At 40.1% G+C, this 23,670-nt stretch overlaps 2 protein-coding genes across 5 annotated transcripts in view; one reads left to right on the plus strand and one right to left on the minus strand.

Annotated features, from left to right (window-relative positions):
* Nucleotides 1–712: 712 nt before the first annotated feature.
* PM20D2 (peptidase M20 domain containing 2) lies at nt 713–22,144 on the plus strand. 4 transcript variants are annotated; one of them, XR_008449001.1, is made up of 8 exons: nt 713–1,207; nt 1,284–1,432; nt 4,880–5,022; nt 8,373–8,527; nt 10,646–10,781; nt 12,505–12,640; nt 15,037–15,144; nt 15,921–15,936. XR_008449001.1 is itself a non-coding variant. In XM_054061570.1 (8 exons), exons 1-8 carry the CDS (start codon nt 773–775, stop codon nt 22,033–22,035), a joined length of 1,269 nt encoding a protein of 422 aa, XP_053917545.1. In that variant the 5' UTR covers nt 713–772; the 3' UTR covers nt 22,036–22,144. The 4 variants fall into 4 exon arrangements, 3 of the variants coding, with proteins under 3 accessions (XP_053917545.1, XP_053917547.1, XP_053917544.1); XM_054061570.1 differs by lacking the exon at nt 12,505–12,640 and adding an exon at nt 22,009–22,144 and having other exon boundaries at nt 15,921–16,036; XM_054061572.1 differs by lacking the exon at nt 12,505–12,640 and adding an exon at nt 21,444–21,579 and having other exon boundaries at nt 15,921–16,036.
* The window catches only part of LOC104062703 (gamma-aminobutyric acid receptor subunit rho-1), a 36,768-nt gene continuing 29,132 nt past the window's right edge, over nt 16,035–23,670 (minus strand). Inside the window, exon 10 of the mRNA XM_009564809.2 lies at nt 16,035–23,081. Coding sequence (XP_009563104.2) covers nt 22,800–23,081 — 282 coding nt within the window. The 3' untranslated portion in view covers nt 16,035–22,799. The remainder of the gene's footprint in view (nt 23,082–23,670) is intronic.

Consider the following 23,670-nt stretch of genomic DNA (forward strand, 5'->3'; position numbering starts at 1 on the left):
ATTTTTTCCTAACATCCACTCTAAACCTCTCCTGATGTAAACTGAGACAAGTTCCTCTTGTCCTATTGGTTGTTACTTGGGAGAAGAGACCAACACCTTCCTTGCTACAACCTTCTTTCAGGGAGTTATAGAGAGGGATGAAATCTCCCCTCAGCCTCTAGGGTGAACACCCCCAGTCCCCTCAGCCTTTCCTCATTCCGTCTCCAGACCCTTCACCAGTCCCGTTGCTCTTCTCTGGACACGCTCCAGCAGCTCAATGTCTTTCTTACAGTGAGGGGCCCAGAACTGCACACAAGATTCGAGGTGCGGTCTCACCAGTGCCAATACAGGGGCAGAATCACCTCCCTGGCCCTGCTGGCCACGCCGTTTCTGATACAAGCCAAGATGCCATTGGCCTTCTTGGCCCCCTGGGCACAATGCTGGCTCCCGTTCAGTCGGCAATCAACCAACATCCCCAGGCCCTTCCCCTCCAGGCAGCTTCCCAGCAGCTCCGCCCCGCCTGCAGGAAACTGCCCCATCCCGGCCGCTCGCGCAGACCCTCCCGGCGGCATCGGCGGGGAGCGCTCCGCCCCCGTGGGCGCTGGGACATGTAGTCCTTTTCGGGCGCCGCCGGATGGCCGCAATGTGACTAAGAACTACATTTCCCAGCGTGCCCCGCGGCGCGGAGGGGCTATAAAATGAGGCGGCGGAGGCCGTTCCTGGCTCACACGTGGGCGGTCGGGTAGGAGTAGGTGCTGTGTTGCAGGTGTCGGGGCCGCCTCGGCGCTCCGTTATGAAGCCGCAGGACGGCCTCGCCGGCGCGTTGCCGGCGCTGGAGACGCTGAAGCAGCGGGCATGCGAGAGCGTGGAGCTGAACGCGGCGCGCTTGGGCGCGCTGAGCCACCGCATCTGGAGCCACCCCGAGCTGGCGTACGCGGAGCGCGCCGCGCACGACGCCCTGACCGGCTTCTTCTCCAGCGCGGAGCTGCCGGGCGCCGCCTGGGCCGTGCAGCCGCGCTACAAGCTGAGCACGGCGTTCCGCGCCGAGTGGGGCACGGGAGGCGCCGCTCCGGAGCTCCGCATCGCCTTCCTCTGCGAGTATGACGCCCTGCCCGGGCTCGGGCACGCCTGCGGGCACAACCTGATCGCCGAGGTGGGGGCTGGCGCCGCGCTGGCGCTGAAGGGCGCCCTGGAGAGCCTGGCGCAGCCCGCGCCCCGCGCCGTGCAGGTGAGAGCCCCGCCGGGGACCCCGCGCCGCCCCCCGCGCCGCCCGGCCCCTCACCCTCCGCCTCTTTGTGCCGCAGGTCGCCGTGCTGGGGACGCCGGCCGAGGAGCAAGGAGGAGGCAAAATCGACCTGATCAACGCCGGGGCGTTTGACGGCCTGGATGTGGTTTTTATGGCGCACCCGTCGCAGGAGAACGCGGCTTATCTGCCCGATGTGGCTGAGCACGAGTGAGCGAGGGGGCAAGGGCGGGAAGGGCTGGCTCGTTAGGAGCCTTTCCCCGAGAAGGGAACGGGTTGAACTCGGGGCCGCGGACCATGCAGGTGCCCTTCAGAGCATTTGCAGTCAGTTGAGGAGCCGGAACGCTGTTCTGGACGCTCTGAGCCGTTCTGCCCAAGAGTTCAACTAGTGTTAAAGATCCCCGATTGCTGAGATAATCTTGCATGTGTCATCAAAATCTATTCTTGATTCTCATGGTTTTAGGCATTTCTTTTCATCTATAAAAAAAAAAGTTTTCTTTAAATAATACGTTAAGTTTTAGAACATGCAACTGACGGGAGTCCCATGGATCCTGTTTTCTTGCTGCCTAGGTACCAGGTCATGTTGTTTTCTCTGTGCATTTTAATCAGTTCTGAAAGTGTTTTAGATTTTCTCTTCTACTCCTGAAAGATCCAGCCAGCTGAGCCTGACTGCTGTCTGCATCCTTATTAACTTCCAGCCTAAATTTAATTATGGCCATTTTATATTTATTAACTCTCACATCAACTTTTTGTTTGACTCAAAGTAGTTCTTGTTTTTTCTTCATGTTTATCCCCAACATAAGTAGAGACAGCTGTCATACACTCTCTCAGCATTTGGGGTTTTTTGCCGGCTAGCCATTTAATTCTTAGAAATAATGCCTTGTCTTCTCTTGATTAGCCGCGCTGTCAGAACTTGTTCATTTATACTTGGAGTGACTTGGCTTGTCCGAGGCACTCTTTGCTGGATGTGCATAACCAGAGTTATACATGGTACATGAGGTAGAATTCCCTTCAACCTTACTAAGCTGATGTTTGGACCAATGTCTATCATTTTGGAGACAGCTGGCATGTTTAGGGCTTCCTTTTAAGTAGTTTTCAAGCAATTAACTCTTCAACAGATGCTTAGTCTGTGGGTTTTTTTGAAAAATTTGGGTTTCATTCTATTCTTGCTCTGCCAGTCTGCAATACTATGCTGTTCTTCCTTCGATATTACAAATATCTTTTGTTTTCGTAGTGTCCCAGCAGTAGTCTGTCGGCAGGTTTTGTTTTCCCACTTTATGCTGCAGTTACTGATGGTTCTTGAATCCCGAGGCCTTGCCTTCTAGGAACTCCACTAATAAACTCCTTGTAGTGCAAAATTTTTTTCTGAGTGTTGTTTGGTGCTCTCTGACTAAATTCTCTAGATTAACTATTAAAATGACTGTTTTTCCAACCATTTTTTACTTGCTTCGGCTGCTGTTTTCCTGTTGGTTGTGCTACCTTCCAGCGCTTCGGGCTTGATTCTGTCACTGTGTTTTGAAGGAGTCTTAACTGGTTATTGTTACATCCTTCAAGACTTATCTCAGCTTGACATTTTGCTACTGTACCTTATGACTATGTTTATAATCTTCAATGTGCAGGTTTCATTGATAGTTTTGTCTTTCTGTTCATTTCTACTCTTGCAGTAGTCTTGAGTTTGATACAGTAAGATTTGGAAATCTCCCTTCAGAAGTGATGGTCTCCTGTAGGGTACAAGTCCTAGATCGACTTAAAACCTTGAGCATGGAGGATTCATGGAACTGAAGTACTGAGCGAAAGAGCTTAGGGCTTCCAAAAGCTTGAAATACTCAGCTTATCTCAGGATTTATGTAGTTATGAAATTCCATAGGTACAAAGAGTGCTTTGATGATTTGTAATTGATCTTGCAGTTGTTTCCAAGGAATTGAAGGACTGGCAATCTCTAAATTGCTAGTATTACTGTATCTGCAAACTCTGGTGGTTGAAGTAAAAATTCACATACTGGAGCAACTGCTGAATATATGCCAAAACTTGCTGAGTCTTATTCACTTATTTTTCACCTAATCAGCCTGTTTATTGTTGGTCAAACAGGATCCACATTGTTCTGCTAATATTCTTAAACTGGCTTAGGGTTTTGTTATTCACCAAAATCTGTTAGTTTTTTTCTGGGAGTATGCTACACTTGTGTAGCAACAGCAGTACAAGAAAGAACATTTTTTAATAAGTATGTATTTCTCTTTTTTTTTCTTTTGAGGGGGAAGGGTGGGAAGATTGCAATGTGATTTTTCTCCTTTACTTTCCCTTCTTCATATTTCTAAGAATATCCAGGAATCTCTCCTGCCTTCTTTGAGTTTGAGGAGTTGCAGTTGAGTACTTGAGATGTTAATGGATTAAGTTTTTATCTTGATTTCATAATGATAATACATTTTAAATAAAACTCATACTCTACAGAAGGGGATGTGTGGTTGTCTTAAAGGATGAGGGTGGGTAGAAAAGGGCATAGTTAACTTGGATTGGAGGCAGAAGCAGGAGAAGTTTTCTGCTACAACAGTACGCTTCATTGTGTCCCTCTTTGCTATTCAGTGTTTAAATTCAGATATTAGCTTACAGCTGTGGCAAGGTTCAGAGCATAAGCAGGTCAGTTCAGGGTAAGTGGTTAAGTTGACATCTGTGCAAGCCAGGGACAAGCAAGTTAGGCTTGTCCTGGCTGGGTAGAAGGTTGTATGTCTCAGGGGAACTCTGAACTTGAGGATGGAGTTAATGTAAAGAATTGGGTACTAAGTACAAACAGATTTTAGTACTGATTAAAAAAACTTGTATTTGTCTATCTGATAAGTAATTATACCTTATGTAGTTGTCAGTATTTAATATTTGCCTCTCATGTAAAGAGTTTTCATAATTTGAAATACTAAATTGTTTTTTAAGGCTAATATAAATGGCCTTAAGATAAAGCCAAGCATGAATTCTTACTGGATGTGTTCAGATGCAGTATTTTGACTTCTATGAAGTTGGAGGATAACCTTTGTTTGAGACTTCTTCCTTGTTACATGCCTTTCTACCAGCTTTTTTGAGGTGTGCAGGAAAAGCGCATCCTTGCTGTAGCATGTATATTTTATACTAGGCTCTTCCTTTACTGCACTTCTAAAACTTGACCTGTGTTATTTAGACATGGCTTGCATGTGATCTTAATGTGCTTTTACTGTCTTACATACTGTATGCATTTTATTGAAGTCTGATAAGAATTAAGACAATCAGTCTCTGATTTTGAATCAGAAAAAAGGGTTTATCCTCTGTTTGAGAAGAATGTTAGTAACTCGAAGTCTTGGAACAGTCAAGAGGTATTAATAAAAGTGTTGAAGACATTTAATTAATATGTGAAGCCTGTACTTCTCTGGGAAAGGCTGCATAGTGCTATGTTCCTGATAGCTTTTTTGCCTGTCTGGTTCTTGATAGCTTTCAATTTCACTTTTTTTGGTTTTAGAAAACATTCAGGGTCTTCTTTTAGTTAAAGATAGTTCAACTTTGTAACAGTGTAGTGCCAGGTAAAGTGTTTGATATTCTGCTGCACCGAAACAAATATTTGTGTGATCAAAAGGAACTTTTTATTTTAGTTTTTTTGAGTGAATTAAAAACAAATAAGCCATGCCTTTTATTTCCTAGTGTGACTGTGAAATACTATGGAAAAGCTTCTCATGCTGCTGCTTATCCTTGGGAAGGAGTTAATGCATTAGATGCTGCTGTTCTTGCATACAACAATCTGTCTGTTTTAAGACAGCAAATGAAACCGACCTGGAGAGTTCATGGTGAGATCTTCATTAAATCTAATATCCAGCAAGTAAGAGTTTAGGCTGTTCAAATACTAACTTTCAAAATACCACAATTTAAAATATTATGTTATTGCACTAAATTAGTCTAGTTGCTTCAAATATTAAATAGCGCCTTTTCATTTCAGTAGTTTGCGATCTTGAAAATCCTGTCAGTGTCCAGAACTAACTTCTGATAGCAAGCTTATGAGTCAGATTCCAAAGTGGACACTGGTATCTAGGTAGAGGCTAGACAAATTAAGTCTTTAGTTGCAATTCAGAAAGAAAGTGCTAGGTTTTTTTTGGTACATGGCCTTGAGTTCCTTGAAGTTAATGTACATATTTTTGCAAAGGTGTATGTTAAATGCTTCTGAAAAAAAGTATTTTTGTAGTAGACATTCAGTTAATTAGTTGACATTTAAACTGTCCTTTATGGAAGGATGTAGTGGTCTAAAGTGACTGAAGTTTATTTGCTAAAGTATGAAAACCAAGTGATGGCAGAAGCCTGTAGTTCTGGTCAGTAGCCCAATCAACCAGATGTGCACTGGATTATAATATTTAATATCTAGTAGACCTTGAAGTAGGAAGGTTGCTTTGCTATAAGGCATGTTAACTGCTAAGCTTGACTGGCACTCCTCCAACATCACGCATTTCTTCTTGTTTTGGAAGTTGAAATGGAAGCTGCCCTTTAGCTATAAACACAGGTTTCTCTTACTACATCCAACACAACCTTTTCCAACCTGAAAATAAGAAACTTTGCCATTTTTACAGGACTTCTGAATGTAGAACTGTTTGGAATACTTGTTAGGAACTTAAAACACTTGCAGGAGTTCTGAGCTAATGGTCATGACATGTCTTGGCTGCCTGTGCTGTATAATACATGTATGTATTTCTCTCCAGGATATCTGGATGGAGTCTGGAAGCCCCTAACCCTTTTGACTGTAGATGTTTGCAGTTCTGCTGTGAAGTGCACACCCAAATAAATGTCAGACAGCAGGCACAGCCTTAGCTCTTTGTCCTGTTGCACTGTAGGTAACAAGGTTACCTAGTTCTGAGTTGTGGTTTCTGAAACTCATGTGTTGCAGTTTTAGAGGAGAAATGCCCACCTCTTCTATTGGAAACACTGTTTTCTTCGTAGTATCTAAAGGCTATTTGAGTAGTGTAGGAACAACAACTAAACATCTGAACAAGCCCCTCCTAGAGGTAACATTATAAACCTGTTTTTCAGACTGCAGATATTTACATTTGGGAAAGTGTAAGCAGCGAGAATGAGATTTAGTTTTAGGAATACTTTCTTTGCAACAGTGTGGTGGAAGTCTTATGTTGCAGGCTTGCAGTAACAGCAATGGTTGACTTAAGTCATCCTCAATCTTAGTATTAACTCACTAATATGGTCTGCAGTAGTTTCCATTGTTTGAAGAAATCTAGAATTTCTAAGTCATGTTTTATGTGTTTGAACAATGCTGGCTTGAGTTTATCCAATATTTGGGAAGCTTCTTTCATCCCTCCTTATGAGTGGAGTAAGCGTTGCCCCCTTGAAAAAAAGGAGTGTAGAGTTTTTTTCTGTTCAGGAAGTTGTATTACACAGGCTGTGAAAAAATCTATCTAGAAGCAAGGCAAGCTAGGTGCTACTAGTACCATGCAGGCAGCCTGCTTTTAAGCTAGATCTGCTGTCCAGTCTGTATTTGAGTGACTTTGTAATTTGTGTAGACATACTCTTAGACTCTACTCAGTTTCATTTACAAATGTGTTGGAAGACAAATGAAAGTTGTTTACTCATTAAGCTTGTTTTGAGCAAATGTGTTGTCATGAAAATTTGACTTGCTGATTCCTTTGCTGCTATGTCTGTCTCTCTCTGCTGAGCTGTTCCTTTCATTATGGACTAGTACTGACAGTGGTTCAATTCAGCAATTTATTTCCTTTGACTGTATTTGAGATTGGAAGGGTTTTACTTGAGGGGAAGGATGTGCATATTCATAGTCTTAATAGGTTTTCTGCACCAAAAGTTAAAATTTGTTGCCTATTGCAACCGGATAGTGCTGTTTTCAGGCTTCAGTGACACATCAGTAACTTTGTGCAGTATTTCCATTTAATAATAGATCATTTAGGTTGGAAAAGACCTTTAAGATCATCAAGTCCAACCCTTAACCTTACACTGCCAAGTTCACCACTAAACCATGTCCCTAAGCACTACATCTACCTGTCTTAAATACTTCTGAGGTGGTGACTCAACCACTTCCCTGGGCAGCCTGTTCCAGCCTGAGAACACTTTCAGTGAAGAATTTTTTCTTAATATCTGATCTAAACCTCCCCTGGGGCAACTTGAAGCCACTTCCTCTCATCATACCCCTAGTTACTTGGGAGAAGAGACCAACACCCACCTCCCTGCAGCCTTCTTGCAGGTAACTGTAAGAAATAAGGTCTCTCCTCAGCCTGCTCTTCTCCAGATTAAACAGCCCTGGTTCCCTCAGCTGCTCCTCATAAGAGTTTGCTCCAGACTCTTTGCCAACTTCATTGCTCTTTGAACACAAGGTACATTTAAGGTAGTTTCTCAGGTACTACAGAAAGTAAATTTTATTCTCCATTTCTATATGTGGGATAGGTGACCAGGGAAACAGGCAGCCTGTTGAAAGCAATGAGCTGTTAATGCATTGAAATTTAATGTAGAATTAGGGTCTACGATACTATCTAAATAGTATGGTCTTTTATGGTAATGCCTCAGATGCCGTCATTGAAAACTATGTAGTTCTCTCATATTTCCTTGAGGGAACACTTTCAACTCAAACCTCACTCTTGATTACAACTACATGTAATATACATGCCAGTATTTTCAAAGAATTATTACAGTACGAGGAATCTGGTAAACTTCCTGTGCACTGCTACACACGTTAGTCCAGTATTGCTCAGAAATGCAATACTCTATTTCTCTCCAAGCTGGCAAAATAAGTTGAGCATGTTGTAGTTGAGGAAAGCTTTAAAAATTGGGATCAAAGGTAGTCTTTATAAATTTTTTTTTTTCTCTCAATGGCAGCCATAGTGTCTTACAACTGTCGTGCATTTAATTGCAGGGTTCAAGTATAAATTCTAGTTTGGCTTGTCTTTATGTTGGTAACAGATGTTTACCAAGAATGCAATGAAATTGTGCTGAAAAACTTGTACACATTCCTCTTAATCTGATGTGATAAAGAAACTTTGTTGATTTACTGTATTTTTTTTACTTTATATATTTCATGCTCTTCTGATGTTTTGTTGGTTTTTGTTTATATATTTAGGCATTGAACAAGGAGTTTTGTTACAGGGGATGAAGCATTTGTATTTAACACTGCACCATGACTTTTCCTTTTCTGCAGGTGTAATAAAAAATGGTGGTGTGAAACCTAACATCATTCCTTCTTACACTGAGCTGGAGTTTTACTTGCGTGCCCCTTCAATGAAAGATCTTTCCATTCTGACAGAGAAGGTTGAGAACTGCTTCAAATCTGCAGCCCTGGCCACAGGATGCAAAGTAAGAATGTATTCATGGTCATTTGTTTCTATTACACTAGAGACAAGGTAGACCAGAATAGGAAACCCAGTTTTACAGCATATGTCTCCATGGTGTTTAGCTGAAAGAAATGAAAATTTCTATGATACTACTTGCTGTTTTGTTGCTTTGTGTCCTTAAAGATTCTGTTTATAAATAAAATACCACAGAGTTCTAGAATAATCTAGGTTGGAAGAGACTTCCAGTGGTCATCTAGTCTAATCTCCTGTTCAGAGTAGGACCAGCTAGAATGTGCTCAGAGCATAGAAATACGCTCAATGCCATATGAACTTCCGAGTATCTCCAAGAATGAAATTCTACAACCTTTCTCGGGTGCTCTAAGCACCTTATAGCGAACAAGATTTTCCTGATGCTTGTGTTGCGATGACTGAGCACTGGAAGGGATTGCCTAGAGAGATTGTGGTGTTGCCAGCCTTGGAGATACTCAAAAGCTGCATTCATGTGGTCCTGGGTAACCAAATCCAGGGGACCCTGCTTGAGCAGGGGAGCTGGGACAAGATGACCTCCACAGGTGCTTTTCAATTTCAACCAGATTCTGTGAATCTGTTGTATCTAATAGTAGCTTCCTTTGTTGCCTCTTGTCATATCACTAGGCATCTCTGAGAAGTCTGGTTCTGTTGTCTTTGTACTCTCCCCATCTGATAATTGTAGACAACGATAAATATCCCCTTAACCTTCTTTTCAGAAGGCTCAACAAACCAAATTCTTTAAGCCTGTCCTTTTATGTCATGTTCTCCAGCACTCTAATCATCTTTGTGAGCTTCCCTTGGCCTTGCTGTAGTCCTGAGTTGAGCACAAAACTGAAGAGAGTATACCAGATGTGATCTCACAGGAGTTGTCTGCATCAATAATAAAGAAACTAAAACAGTAATGGCACCAGTATTAGTTGCAAATGGATGCTACAAGTAACAGGCAGCAATTTGGATTTTTGCCACTGATCATAATACCTAAAGCCTGAATGTTTGGGTCCACTGAGCCAGACATGAAAAAGCTAATCTTGGTCACACACCATATGCTCTTCCATGAGTCTATGCTGGATGGTCACAATTGCTTTGTGATTCATGTGCCTGGATGTGGGTCTTAGGATTTATTTGCTCTATAATCTCCTAAGGAGCTTGAGGATACCATGGTCTGATCGATCTGTAATTTCCAAGATCTTTCTCCTGGCCCTTCAAGATGGATGGGACCATCTTTTTCAGTGAGCTGGAGCATCCCTTATTTCTTTTGCTCCATTAAACAGCAGGCTCATGTAGAAACCAAATATGAAATATTGTGTGATTTTTCTTTTTTTTCAGTTGGCATTCTTGTCATTTTTTTTTCTCCTTTCAGTTAATGGTCTCTCCTGTAGGTGGGTCCATCAATATCATTATTACCTTGCAGTGTATTGCTAAGGTAGTCAGTTCTGCCTGCTCTGCAACCTGCTGCAGGTTGCAGGTTGATAGCTAATACAGCTGTGAAAAGAATGTCTGTGCTCATCAGAACAATTTGTAGTGTATATGAATGTGCACTAGTGAGTTTTAAGGTCTGTTTGAGGCATTAGGAGTATGGCCCTTCCACTCTAGCTAGAAGAGGATTTCAGAAAGTGTACTTTATGTAGAATGAAAGTCAAGATCTCTGTGGAAATTTGACATTAGTATGTTTTTACATTTTTTTCAAACTTATTGCCTGTGAGAAGTCATTTCATGAATGGGGCTGCAACTATTGGAAGTGTTCTAAACATAAATAGTAAAACAGAATTTGGTGAAAGACTAAATTGATTTCTATGTAACTTAATAGTACCTGCAGTGGAAATCATATGAAGCTGTTACAGGAAATGTTTGCTTACTGTTCTTGGAGATGCTGTCTGTGAAATCCATGCTTCTGGGATGTGACTGTCCTAGTGCAAGCTTGACAGAACACCAGCTGTGTTTTGATCAGGAATAATATTTGACAGACTGTTAGATTTTTTGAGAGAAACTTCGCACTTATGGCTGGTTTGGCATGGGCTTGAAATACGGATGTGTATTTAACTGTTCTGGTCTTTAAATTGTTTACATTAAACTGGCTTAAAAATTTCTAATAATTTGGGGTTTTTTATAGGTGGAAATAAAAGGGGGTGAAAATGACTACTACAATGTGCTCCCAAATAAGACCCTGCAAGAAGCTTACAAGGAGAATGGAAAGAAGCTTGGAATAGAGTTTATATCGGAGGACTCTATCTTGAACGGTTTGTCAGGTAACTTGATCTGGATTTTTTTGTTGTAACTTAAGTTTAAATTGATCATCTCTTAAGTGTATAAAGTGATAGGGTAGGGGTAGGTTAAACATAGTTAGCTTAGAAGAAAAAAGCCACATTAGAATATTGAGTCTCTGTAAAAGGCTCATACCTCTGGCCTCCCTTTCTGTATTTGTTGTAGAAGCTGAGATATTTTTTCCAACAGTTTTGGGAAGCAGTAATCATTTTCTGATAGTATTTCTGAAAATATTTCAAGTAAGAAACAGTTTGGTTGAGAAGAAGAATGGAATAATTGTCTTTCTGACAGCTTGAGCATGTGGAATGAATAGCAGCTCATTCTGTTGCTTTGGATTACAGAATCCTGTTTCATGCTGTGAATGAAGTTGAGGTTTAGTTTTTAACAACTTTTTCCAACTTTGCATATAAAAAAATGCACTAGCATCATACTAATATTTTAGAGGGAGCTTTTGAAGAGATTTTTGATTGGATGTTTAGGCATCTCTATAACCCTAACTTCAACTTCTTTCCATTAAAAGTTAATTCTGCGTCTCTAATTTTAGTTCAACGGATTTAGCTTTCCAAAGAGTGCCATTCAAGTAGGTGTTTGCTTCTCAGTCTAGACTGTCTCAAACTGTTTCAATTTCTTGGTCTTTCAGCAGTATAGTAATAAGAATGTGATTCTTGAATGCTGAGGTGGATTTCTCGTTACCCTTAAAAGTTTTTTTCCCTAGAATCTTGCTACAGGAGCTCCGTTCAAGTCTTATAACTCCTTCTGGTACTTTATACCCTTTACCACTGATCATAACTTTGTACATAAATGTTTTTACTTCACTCACATTAAAGGTTTTTTCTAAAGGTTAGAAGGAAGACTCTTTTCAGTAAAAAAAAAAATTTCTAATTAATTTGATTGTGGTACTAATCTTCTCTCATATAAATTGCATTTAATATTTGGATAGTTGAGATCTTGGTGTCTGAGTATAGAGTTTTCCAAACTTTGTGTGTGAGGAAGACAGCATATCTAAAGGTAGTCTGTTTTTTGTCTCTTATTTCTTACTACTTTTCCGAATTAAGGCAACACTAGTGTATTTTCTCCAATTGGTTCATTGTCTCGGGTTTAAAACAAATAATAATTAAAAACAGATTTCTTTTTTCTTTATTCAGCATGGTGGAAGTATGATTTACTACCGTGCTAATTTAGCCTAAGAAAGGGGCTGACGAACCTTATTTAGAATGTTTGCTGTAATGAAACTTCATGTTTGCTGTAATGAAACTCTGCTAGCTGCTTCCTTCAAACCATTGTATTAAGTGTGAAGATCACGAATACTGGTGACCCTGCTGGTTCAGAAGACTTTGAACGAACTTAATACAGATGCCTAACTGTAATAATGCTTTTATGTCTAAGTTACATGATATGATAAATGCTAAAACTTCACTGTGAAACTCCTCATATGCCTGTCTTTAAATTGCTTCTTGAATGTCAAAAATATGCTTGAGCAACTATGTTTTTATTGCGTATTGCAATAGGCCTCATTGAAGTTTCTTTCCACAGTTGCTTCTCTGAATTTTTGCAGTGGTGGTTCAGAAGGGATGACAAAGCACAGTCTCAATAGGAGTGGAATTTTGTATGCTACCCTTTTTGGGAGGGTTTGAGTGTTTTGTCTCATCTTTTTCAAGACCTCTATTTCTGTTTAGGTTTCATATGGTTTTCAATGTTTTCTTTTAGGATATCAGGTCCTTCTGTTGAAAGGGAAGGAAGATAGCTCAGTTGCTTCTCCATGTCTGTGCAGCAGAAAAGTCGTTAACAGATGAGCATACTCGCTGCCACCTCTACATGGGTATTAGTATCGGTCTGCTTACAGGTATCGCTCTAGGCAGCTAAGCATTGTGAAGAATTCCTTTAGTCCATCAAATCACACTGCCTTGTGTGCCTTGTGCACGCTGGGCTCCATTTGACATGTGGTCAGGATGATCTGAGATAATGGAATCTGAGTTAGCTTTGACAAAGTGCCATGACCTGTTTCTTGTTCTGCTGGTAGGTTAGCTTTGCTACAGGATATTGATAACTTCCCAAAGTGGATGGTTTAGTGTAGTGTGCCTTAGATGAGGAACCCACAGTTGTGATAACTGATAATTTTATCATTCATGGGGTTAATTGGCTCCCTGTGCACAAGGCTGATATAGATGATCCTAAGGAGCCAGTATGTTTTGAAAATAGCACTTTTGAATCTTGGAACTGCGTATAAATGCTTCCTGGAGTATTTTGCATTTTTTCCTCTGCTCATATTTGTGGCAATACTGGCTTCCAGTACATGCTTAGTGACTTGAAGAGGCTTCGGTATCAGCTTCAGGATATATTTTTGAGAGGTTGGAGCTCCCAATACCTTTCTATTGAAGACAGTGCATGAGTCTGTATTATGCATTCATAACTGTGCAGTTATGCTTCCAGAAGGAATCACGATCTATACATCTTTAGCAAGCATGAAGTTCCAGATGTTTGTATGGAAACCATTGGAACACCTGATGATCTAAACATGCCACTAAGTTATCACTGAAGGGTATAACATGTTTTCTGATAGAGGGGAAGATTTAACTGTCACCTTTTTATTAAAACCTGCCTGGGTTTTGGCTTGGTAAGCTCTCCATCTTACTAAAACCACCAAATTTAAATCCCTTAACATTCAGCATAAATAACTTGTAAACTGATCACTTGGTTGGATATGAATATAAATTTAAGTGGAATTCATGACAGAGCTGGGATACACAGAAATTTCTAATGCTGCATTTGCTGTGTGAGAGCAAGGAAAAGGCCATCACGTTGTTTCCAGCAGTTAGTATATTAGAACTTAAGGCAAGTCTGGAACTCTTGATTTAGTCTAGAGTAGGCAGAACTTCAGAATACTGGTTTGTCTTTCCTGACTGACCAAAGAATGGATTGATAATGTAGATTACTGAACTTGTCCCAAGAGTTGGATTTTTTTCAAATGCTTACTGAATTTATGGGAAAAGGTATGGGTTTTTTTTGGACAAGCCTTGCTGATTCATTTTGCAGGCAGAGCAAACAGCAAGCTAGTCTTGTCCTCTTTGATCACATAATGTAGGCTCTGTGGATTCACTTCCAGTAATTATATGCTTCCAAGCAAAATCCATGTTCTTCATTTCATTATGAAGTCTTAAGTCATTTGCAATATCTTACCTCCATAAAGTATCATGATGTGGAGGCTACCTGATGTGTTACGAGTTATAAATCTTTGGAAGAGTCATTCTGTATGCCCATTGCTAAAGAAAAAAGTTCTCGCAGCCCTGGCCTGAAAAAAGTTAATTGACATCTTAGTTGGTAACTCTTCTTTTTCTCTGCTATGGAACAGTGTGTCCTCTGGCATCTGTATTTTGCAATAACTGACAAGTTGATTTCTCCCAACTTCTTAATGTCATTTTAACACATACTGAGTGGATTCCTTGTTTGTGTAAAGAAAATTAAAAGAATCTTGGATGATTTGCTATGAAGGATCTGCTACTTCTGGATGGTATCATTAAGTACAGAAGGCAGTACTTTGAGATAGGTACTATCGCTAGTTGACATACTGAAAGTGCTAGTCAGGTGTGTAAAAAAATTATGAAAGTCTGCATCATTGCTTTCAAGAACTCTTTTACATCTACAAAGCTCTAGTGTTTTATCTGGAGTTTATTTCTGATCTTGTTATTTCAAGAGTGCTTGTGCTGCTAAGGTTTCCATAACTGAGAAACCCCAAATAGCACAAGAAAAAAATACTTGTTCTCAGTCTGGTTTTGTTTAAAGATTGTTCCTATTTCTGAATTCCCTACCTAATGCTGAATACTGGTGAAAAGCAGGAATTGTTGGGCCTGATTCTAAGGTCTTCAACAGGAAAATAGGCTGAAACTCCAAGGTTTCTGGCTTTCATTGTTTCTGAATTAACGGCTTACTATCAGGAGATGCTCAATAAGAAAAACAATAACAGTAAATGGAATAAGAACATGCTGATACATCTTCTTGTAACTGACTGTTGATCAGAAGTGCACTGGAGAGCAGCATCTAAAGATGGCTTTTTAGGGAAAATGTCTTGGGGATGGGCAATTTTTGTATGGATAAGGTCTCATAATTGCTTTTGTTATAGTATTTGGGGCAGAGGGTATTCTCGTTTAGATATGGGCTGGAGGTAATATCTGTCATACGCTTTCTTACAGCGTTCAAAATTCTTCAACACTTGTTCATTAAGAATTCCTCTGCCGCTTCTAGGTTCCACAGACTTTGGGAATGTTACATTTGTCGTCCCTGGGCTTCATCCTTATTTTTATATTGGCTCTGATGCTTTGAATCATACTGAGCAGTACACAGAAGCTGCAGGTGAGTGGAGCTGAAAAAGACTAGAGGTTTCTATTTGGGACTCTTATGCCTTGTGGGGACTGGTCGCTGACTCCCCCCTACAGCAAATCTAGAAATTATGAATATTTGAAATATTCTAAATTACAAAGGATTAAAGTTTTCATGTTCTTCTATAGTGTTCAAAGCTGTGTAGTAAATGTGTATGTGCTACATCTGCAAGTGTCTGTATGTGATTAGCTGTGTAGAAACAGAGTTGCTTTTTTCAGGTATGATGGGATCTTAGCTGCATATGGACCCTGAAACAATTAACTTAAGTAATTGCAGTGTTGCAGAAAAAAGCAGACAATAAGTAGAATTTCTATTTTTGTGCTTAAAGATAATGCATACGGGAAGTCACCACTCCTCATACTAAAAGCCTGACTTCAGTGTACCATGGAGCCAGAAGAAATTAGAACCTTTATGCCTAGCAGCACGTTCAGATGAGTTGCTAGACGTGAGCCAAAAGATAGCACAATACTCTGAAATTGTAATAGAGATAATGGTATAAAACTTCATTTTCTAAAAATGAAGATGTGAATGCTCATTTTCTTACTTAAATTTGTCTACATTAGTAGCTTGTTAAGGGTATGCATTTGTTTTGGATCTTCAGAAACAGACATATTTCATTTATGGAAGCAGCTTTTTAAGAAACTGTTCTTGCAATTGAAACTTGAAGATCTTATTTTATAAAATATGCCCTACGTGGTAAGCTGGTGGTCTATATGTAGTAATCTAACCTAAAATTTCTCTTTCTGCAGGGTCACAGGATGCTCAGTTTTATGCTTTGCGCACAGCAAAAGCTTTGGCCATGACAGCACTGGATGTCATTTTCAAGCCAGGTCTGCTAGAAAAAGTCAGGGAAGACTTTAGACAGGTGAAGCTAAAAGAAGAGGGGCAAATAAATCTAGTAGAAACTAACAAAGAATCTGGTGTTGACATAGGAGCATCATGTGCACCACGCTGAACTCCATTAAACATCTCTCAGGAGGACTGACTTAATGGAGACACGATATTAGAATTCCAGAAGGGGCTGGATAAACATAAAGCTGAAGAAATGCTGTTTTTTTGTTGTTTTTTTTGATTTTAGGAGAAGCAATTAGTATCACTGCATTGATGTAGCTGTAATGTTTGCTGTATTCAATATGGTGATGAATTTCAGAGAGCCCAAATATATTGTCTTTCAGTTGTTGTGTTGAAGATAATGTTCGGATCCCTTGTCAGTCATTTTCTGTGTATTGCTACAGTAATATCCCTTATAGGGTAAATATGGCATTTACATGGAATTTTTTGTTCTTCAATAAGCACTAATTAATCAGTGATCATAAGCTGAATCTGATCTATGGAGTGCTTTTTCTCCGGCCAGTCACTTTCTTGCAACAAAGTAGAGGCTTAAAACCTGAGCTGGTTTCACTAGAGAGAAGGGTGTATGTTTGGCAGCATGCCTGGTTTTAAAGAATAGTAGCTTCTAGCAGTGGAATAGAACTGTTTGCATGGAAATGCAGTCTGTAAAGGTTGTGATTGTCCTGAAATGCATTGACCCTCCTCGTAATAAATTTTGAGGGTGTTGTGGAGAAGTCATTGATCAAAAAAAAGAGGAGAACTACTAAATGTTGTTTTTTTCTTTACAGTAATACATTTTAAACTACTGCAGGAAAATGCACATACACCTTTTTTAGTTTCCAAAGTACAGGTATTATAGTAAGCTTTTGAAAAGAAATTGGACAAACTGCATTCCCCAGGAAGTCACAGTACCCAAAATAATTTCAGAAACTTTGTTTTTAACAGCACCAGTCTCTAAATAGAGTTCTAATCAGAATTTATGCTTTATTAATTTCTATATTCAATTTCTGTACTAACTGCTTATCAGTCTCTGTAAGAACTAAAGGCACAATTAAATGTGTTTTTGTATTGCAAGCCACTTACTAGAGGAGTTCAGCGTGACCGTAACCATTTCAGGTTACAAGATGGCCCTTACAGCAGTATCCTTGCCTTCATCCTTCATTAGCAGACAGTTTTGACAGATGAATGCATGAAACAGGTTGGACACTGAGCTTCACGTATGTCCAGATAGTAAGTTGGATATTAAAACCAAATGAAATTTGGTCTCAAGTTTGTCAAAGAAACTTTTTCCTTAACTTTTAACTTAAACCCTGCCTTGGGACTTCTCGGGCATGGTTATGATTGTGTCTGAGTTAACAAGCTAGTTTATGCATTTTCTTAGCATAAGTGGCTTTTTATTTCCTCCTGCATGAATTGCTTAACTTCTTGCTTTCTTGTTTTTTTAAGATGGAGTGTTGGAATCCCAGTGGTAGGAACATGTGCTGTATTGTTTCATACAGGCTGATGTATCTTCTCAGTTATCTTTGTCTGGACTAGCTTGCTGTTGGCTGCATCATGCCCAAGATCACTTAATTAAACATTTCTGCACTAAAAGGACATCTTAACTTTGTTGTAATCATTGCTGGAATTAAAGTGAAGTTGAAGTACTGATTAAAGGTGTAATTTGCTATCGGCTGTTCAGAATCATTTCAGCAATTAAGATCGTGGAATAGTTAGGGTTGGAAGGGGCCTTAAAGATCATCTAGTTCCAAGCCCCCTGCCACAGGCAGGGACTTTCCACTAAAGCAGGCTGCCCAAGGACCCATCCAACCTGGCCTTGAACACCTCCAGGGATGGGGCATCCACAACTCCAGCATCTCACCACTCCCATGGTGAAGAAATTCTTCCTAATGTCCAGTCTAAATCTACCTCTCTCTAGTTTGTACCCGTTCCCCCTTGTCCTATCCCCACAAGCCTCTACGAATAGCCCCTCTCCAGCTTTCCTGTAGGCCCCCTTCAAGTACTGGAAAGTTATTGTAAGATCTTCTCTGAGCTGATAGCAAATCACAGTTGTTCAAAGACAAAGTAATTATGTCCAGACTTTGTGAAGAACTTAAAACTTCTGCCAGCCCACCAAGCTACAGTATTTCCTTATTAAATATCTGTCCTATAATTTCAATAAGAGGTAGGCCTGCTGTAAAATGAAACAAAAAAATAAATCATGAAGTACAATGGATTTCCTTTTATTAGAAGATTTGAAGGTGAGAACTTGTAACCTGCTGAGCTAAGCTACCTGTGGTAGAAGGATCCACTGGCCTTTCTTCAGACAGTAAATGGGGAGCAGCTTTATCTTGTGAATCACATTTCTGTGATCATTTTGTTCCCATTGCCTGAGTTCTCTGTACCTGATTACAAGGACTCTCTGTGGATGAGTCACATTAGCAGTTGAACTAAGTCTTTTTCTAGTATTGATTAAGAATGGTTGTCTCAAACTTGCTTACAACATCCTTTACAACAGATTGTGATTTAGAGCAAAGTGTTTAGGATTAAATTTTAAAATTAAAAAGTCAGTCTAAATGATTTCTTGTTCGTCCCTAAGGTTTACTATTTCCTGGTCTTGAAAGTAGTAGCCTTCTTCAAAGCCTTTGTTGCCAGCCTCTAACTGCTACTGGTGCCCACCTTATGTTTGTGTTAGGGAACAAATGTGCATTCTTACGCAAACTCTCTACTAAATCAAATTTGGGTAAGATTGCTGCCTTTTTAGATTCCTTTAGGTACTAATGGAAGTGAAAAGTATCTAACAAACTCCTCAAGGATTTTTCTCAATCACAACTGCATTTTAATGTCCTTATTTAAAAATACAGTGAAAAGCCAGTGGGTAGTCTTAACAGCTGTTCATGCAGTGCTAGCATTTGATTGCCCTAGAGCTCCTCTACAGAGCATGCAAATTTACAACAGAATCACAGAATTGTAGTGCCACAGTCTTGTTTCATAATAACTGTTTGACAAGTACTTAAAATTTGTCAGGCACTATAATTTTCCTAAGTTTTCCTGTTTGTATGTACTGTTGGTTCCTGGAACATGCTTTCACACCCTACAATCTGTTCAGATTTCATGGATTTGTTTCAGTGTTTGGATGGCTGCTGAGCTAGTTACGTCCTGTTGCAGAACATGTGGTACACGTTGTCTAGCAGTTGCTTTTGTTTTCTCATCACTGCTTCTTCAGCGCTTCATCAAATACCATGTTGCAATATGTGCAAATGCAGGGTGTCCCAGGGTTTTGTGCTTGCTCATCAGGGTTTGCAAGAAGTTTAGATCTGTTTTGGACTGAGAGGATCATTTGCTTGGGCATGAAAAACATAGAAAGAGAGGCATCTAATGATTTGATAATTATAAGAACATTGTTTTACTGGGGAAGGAAAGAGATCATTGATCTTTCTTCATGCTTTTTCATTGATCTGTTTCTGAAGTTGTGCTCCTTGCTGCTTCATTCTATCAGTAATTAGCAGCTTTAAAAACTATTATTAAAGGCTTCGGTCTCTAATCTAGATATGTTCACAGGCAGAACTTGTGTCTATCCATAATCCATGCAGACCTGCCGAAACTCTTTAAGTTCCACAACCAGTTTCATCCTAGGCTGTGCTTTGGGTTAACCTCAAAGAAATTGGTCTGAATTTTATTGCAAAGTAGCACTCTATGGAAGAATTAGCACTGTAAGGTACACAGTCTGGGGTGGAAAGCTTAATGTCAGCTTCTTGGTGAGTGTTTGCTTGCAGGCTTCTTATTGGAGCTCTGCCTGTGAAATCACAGGGTTCTCCAGCCCTACCAACATCACAGGATTTAAGGACATTTGGTATTTAACTAGATCAGATTCTGAGCAAAAATGTCTTGCATACACATATAATAAGCTCACAGATCATTCAAAGGTAGAAAATGCAATGCTGTACAAATGTGAAGTTTTATTGTGATTTTGAGTGTTTCAAGAAGTAAACCAAACCAAACAAATTGCTCATTTATTGTGGAAATGGAAAGGAGCAGACTGTTAATGATTGGATACAAAAAACTGTATACTGGAAGGTTAAAAGACTAAAACCTGTATGTAAATAATATTGTATCAGTACAGTCATTGACCGCGAGCACTGGCTGTATATGGCATATCCTGTACTTATAGAATACCTCTATATACACATTTATATAAGACTGAAAAGGCACTAGAATTTCCCAAATAAAACACAAATTAACAATGTAAATCCAATCATGGAGTCTGTTTAGGGAGATGTGCTGTAAGAGAAACTTTGGAAATCACATGGGAAGTTAGAAACCAGTCTCCCACTGAAAGCTGGGGAATTTGGAAGTTCAACTCCCATTTTTATCTTCAAAATCTCTCTGAAAATGCTGATCAGATGCCAAAGAATGTGTGTAGTATGAGATTAATGAGTCTATGAAGGAATGTACAGTACTGCAGCAAACTATGTAGCATTAAGCTTCTTATGAAGCCAAAGAGCTTACAATAAAACCTGGCACTCCTGTTCGTGCTGTTCTTAAATGGTAGGAATGAATGGGTTCTTACAACACTGAGGATCTAAATACATTCCTGTGGAAGTAGTGCCCAAGAAGTCTTGGAGCTGTTTGTTGGGGGAAGGTGCTTTCTGAATAATGGAGTGTGGCCAACCTTTCATCTGCTTTTGCCAGAAGAGTGAACTTTCTGCCTTCATTTGACTGAAATGTTTCAGTTAAGAGAATATGTTTTTTTTTTTTTTTTAATTTCATGAGTAAAATCTTACTAGAGAATAATGTGGTATCAAGGAAAATTGGTTAAATGAAGCTAAGATTATGTGTGTACATGGAAAAAAAAATGCTACATAAAAATTAGTAGAACTGTCTTATTGTCTTTTGAAATTATTTTAGCTTTTGCAATTTCATGGCCTTACCTGTGGAGCGTAGGCTGTACGTGCAAGCTGAGTGTAGGTAGGTTTGCATGTCATGATTTTAGCAGTTGTAAGAAATGCTGAGTATGTCATGACATTTATTTACATAGAAAATTAAAGCAACAACCAACAGTGTTCAAACAACTGTAATGTCTGTGTCACTAGCCTGTTGCTTAGAGTAGCGGATCAGTCAGTCCAGGGCAGATTTTGTGTAAGAAGATTCACTTTCCCTTTGGAGACACAACTGCTTTGGTCACATTCTCAAGAATAGCTACACCTGTGAAAGGCAGCAGTACCTGCTCTACAGGGAAAAATGAATTACTTATTTGTGTGCAAAATCTGCATGTGTTTAAAGTCCTTTTAATCAAAACCCTCAGTTAGCTTTGTGGTTGTAGGTGGATAACACACAGCAGCAGACAGCTGAATGACCTCGCTTTCTGAGACACCTTCGGTGTGCCTGTTATTGTAAAGGCCTCTGATTCTGTTCAACAGCTTCTTGTTTTTCTGAGATATTTTATTACTCCTGCATTACAGATTTTGCCTTGTCCATAAGGAGCATTTATGCTGGCTTGCTGCTCTGATGAAAACTGTGGTGGAGAGTTGGGTCTCTCCCCCAGCTCCATCTGCGTCTCCTTACTCCTGCCCTGGAAGGTGCTGATCCTGCTATAAGAGCACAGTGGGCTGCAAGGTGCCAGCGAGATGGATGCAGCATGAAAGCAGAGTCAGATAGATGTACCTGGTTCTGCAGTGGAGCTGCTGTCTTATGGTAGAAGCTCATTTTTACTTCATTTTAAAGTGTTTGGCATGATATCTTTAGTAACTCAGATGTAAAGTCCTTACAACTGCTTTGTCACCTGTTGAGCACCTTTCTATTATGCCTTTACTATAAACAAATTGACTAGGCTTTTCCTGTAAGTGAGTGCAATTACCAGTGGCTTTAGCAGAGACAAGAAGTTGAGGGCTGCAACAGGTTCTCAGGCTGTGATGCCCAGACTATCTCAGAGAGAAGCGGCTGCTCCTATAGTAGTTTTAGTCGTTTTGCAGACATCCGATTGTCTTCACTGGATCATTATGTAGAGAAACCTGTCTTCTTTCCTAGGAAATTCAACAGCAGAACTCCCACTGACCCATATGAGCAGATCCAAGGAGAGCTCCTGTGTTTCCCAGAGGATTTGGTTATCGTTGCAAAAAGAATGGCCTTTGTTCATTCCTTAGTAAATGCATATGGCAAGTCTGATTTTAAGAAGATAGTCCAAATAACTGGGAAGGATTTCTTTGTTTTAAATATGATCAAGACAAAGCACAAGTCTGAAAGTGTTCCTCTGTGGACCTGTCAGTGCAGTATGGCAAGGGCTGCACGCATTAAGCAGTGAGACCAAGCTGTAGCCATCAACAACCTTACCAAAATGTTTTCTGGCACTGCAGATTTTGTGTTTATAATGGCCACCTCTGAACTCGTCCTACAAACACACAAGTATTTGTATATTCTTATATTGTGATAAGCTTGCTGAGATATGTGCATGCACTCAGGTACTTAAGAGAACAGCATTTCAGGGGCACAGACTGGAGGATGCACCATTTATAAGCAGCTGGCAATTATAGTCACTTGTTAAATTAGTTTACAGTGGCCTGTGAGGCACAAGAAGGAACGTAGCACAGCTGTAAATAAGTATAAAATTTTAGATTTTATATCCTATATTTTGCTGAAATATGAAACTTGCACAATTATTTATGCCACAGAGGAGTTGCATCTAATAAAAAAAATAAATCCTAAAAAAAAAAATCAATCTTCCTTCCAATTAAAACAATTCTCCATTTTCTTTGTTAGCCTATTAGACAGAACTTTTGTTTAATGTCACAATGTTCTGAGACTACCGAAGTTACGTATACTTATGAAAAAATAGACCAGTATATCAAATTAAATAAAATGTATGCACCAGGGAATATTATCCTGGAGTACTTGTCGATGGCATGAGTATCGATCCGCATGCTGACATATCTCTGGTTTTTCCTCCTGCCTCTCTCAGACCCCCGCGCTGGCTGCACCATCATTCGGTCTTGCTTATCTCCGTTCTCGGACATGTAGTGCCCCAGTTCATTGACATCTCCGTCGTTGTAGCTGCCATCCATCATCATGGTCCGAGGCTGAGGGAGGCTGCACGCACATGGAAGCTGTGGACACAAGTGCAGGATGATTTTGAGTTGTACATAGACATCCATTTTGTCCTTCCAAAAGCAGAGGAGGGGACATACTTGGAGAATTCAGGCTGCTGGGACATAAAAGGGGGAACGAGAGGATGGAGCTGGGCAGCAGCATTTGTGTTTCCAGTTTCCTGTCTGCAAGATGCAATACGGTTAGTGAAAGGGCAAGGCTGTCTGTGGAGAAGCTCTTTTGGCTTAAGCACTGATATCAGGGTGTAAATAAAGGTTGGACCTGTGCCTTGGAGCTGAGAAAATCAGAGAAGAGGGCAGAGGGAACCTGCAGGGAGTAATGTATAAAGCTTGCCCCATTTGAAGACAAAAATCTTAGGCTGAAATTTTGTGCGGTTATAACTTGATGTAACAAAGGCAGAAGTGGGAAATTTGGCCCGTTGTGTGTAAGTCTAGAGTGTGCCTGGAGAAAGGTGGGGGAAATTTGCCATGTTATCTGAAAACCAAAATGCTGTATCCATCTGGTGCTAGTCACAGGTTAGGATCTTAAGTATAAAGAATGTTTAAAGGTAAAATCTTAAAACCTATCTCATTTATACAGTCAGAGGAG

The sequence above is a fragment of the Cuculus canorus genome, chromosome 3 (assembly GCF_017976375.1).
Source record: "Cuculus canorus isolate bCucCan1 chromosome 3, bCucCan1.pri, whole genome shotgun sequence".
NCBI classification, from domain to species: Eukaryota; Metazoa; Chordata; class Aves; order Cuculiformes; family Cuculidae; genus Cuculus; species Cuculus canorus.

Excerpts from the sequence above, each read along its gene's own strand:
- PM20D2 (XM_054061569.1), top strand. The coding sequence starts at position 773 with ATGAAGCCGCAGGACGGCCTCGCCGGCGCGTTGCCGGCGCTGGAGACG. Across the intron at positions 1,208-1,283 it reads CCGCGCCCCGCGCCGTGCAG|GTCGCCGTGCTGGGGACGCC; the intron begins GTGAGAGCCCCG and ends TTTGTGCCGCAG. Across the intron at positions 1,433-4,879 it reads CCCGATGTGGCTGAGCACGA|TGTGACTGTGAAATACTATG; the intron begins GTGAGCGAGGGG and ends TTTATTTCCTAG.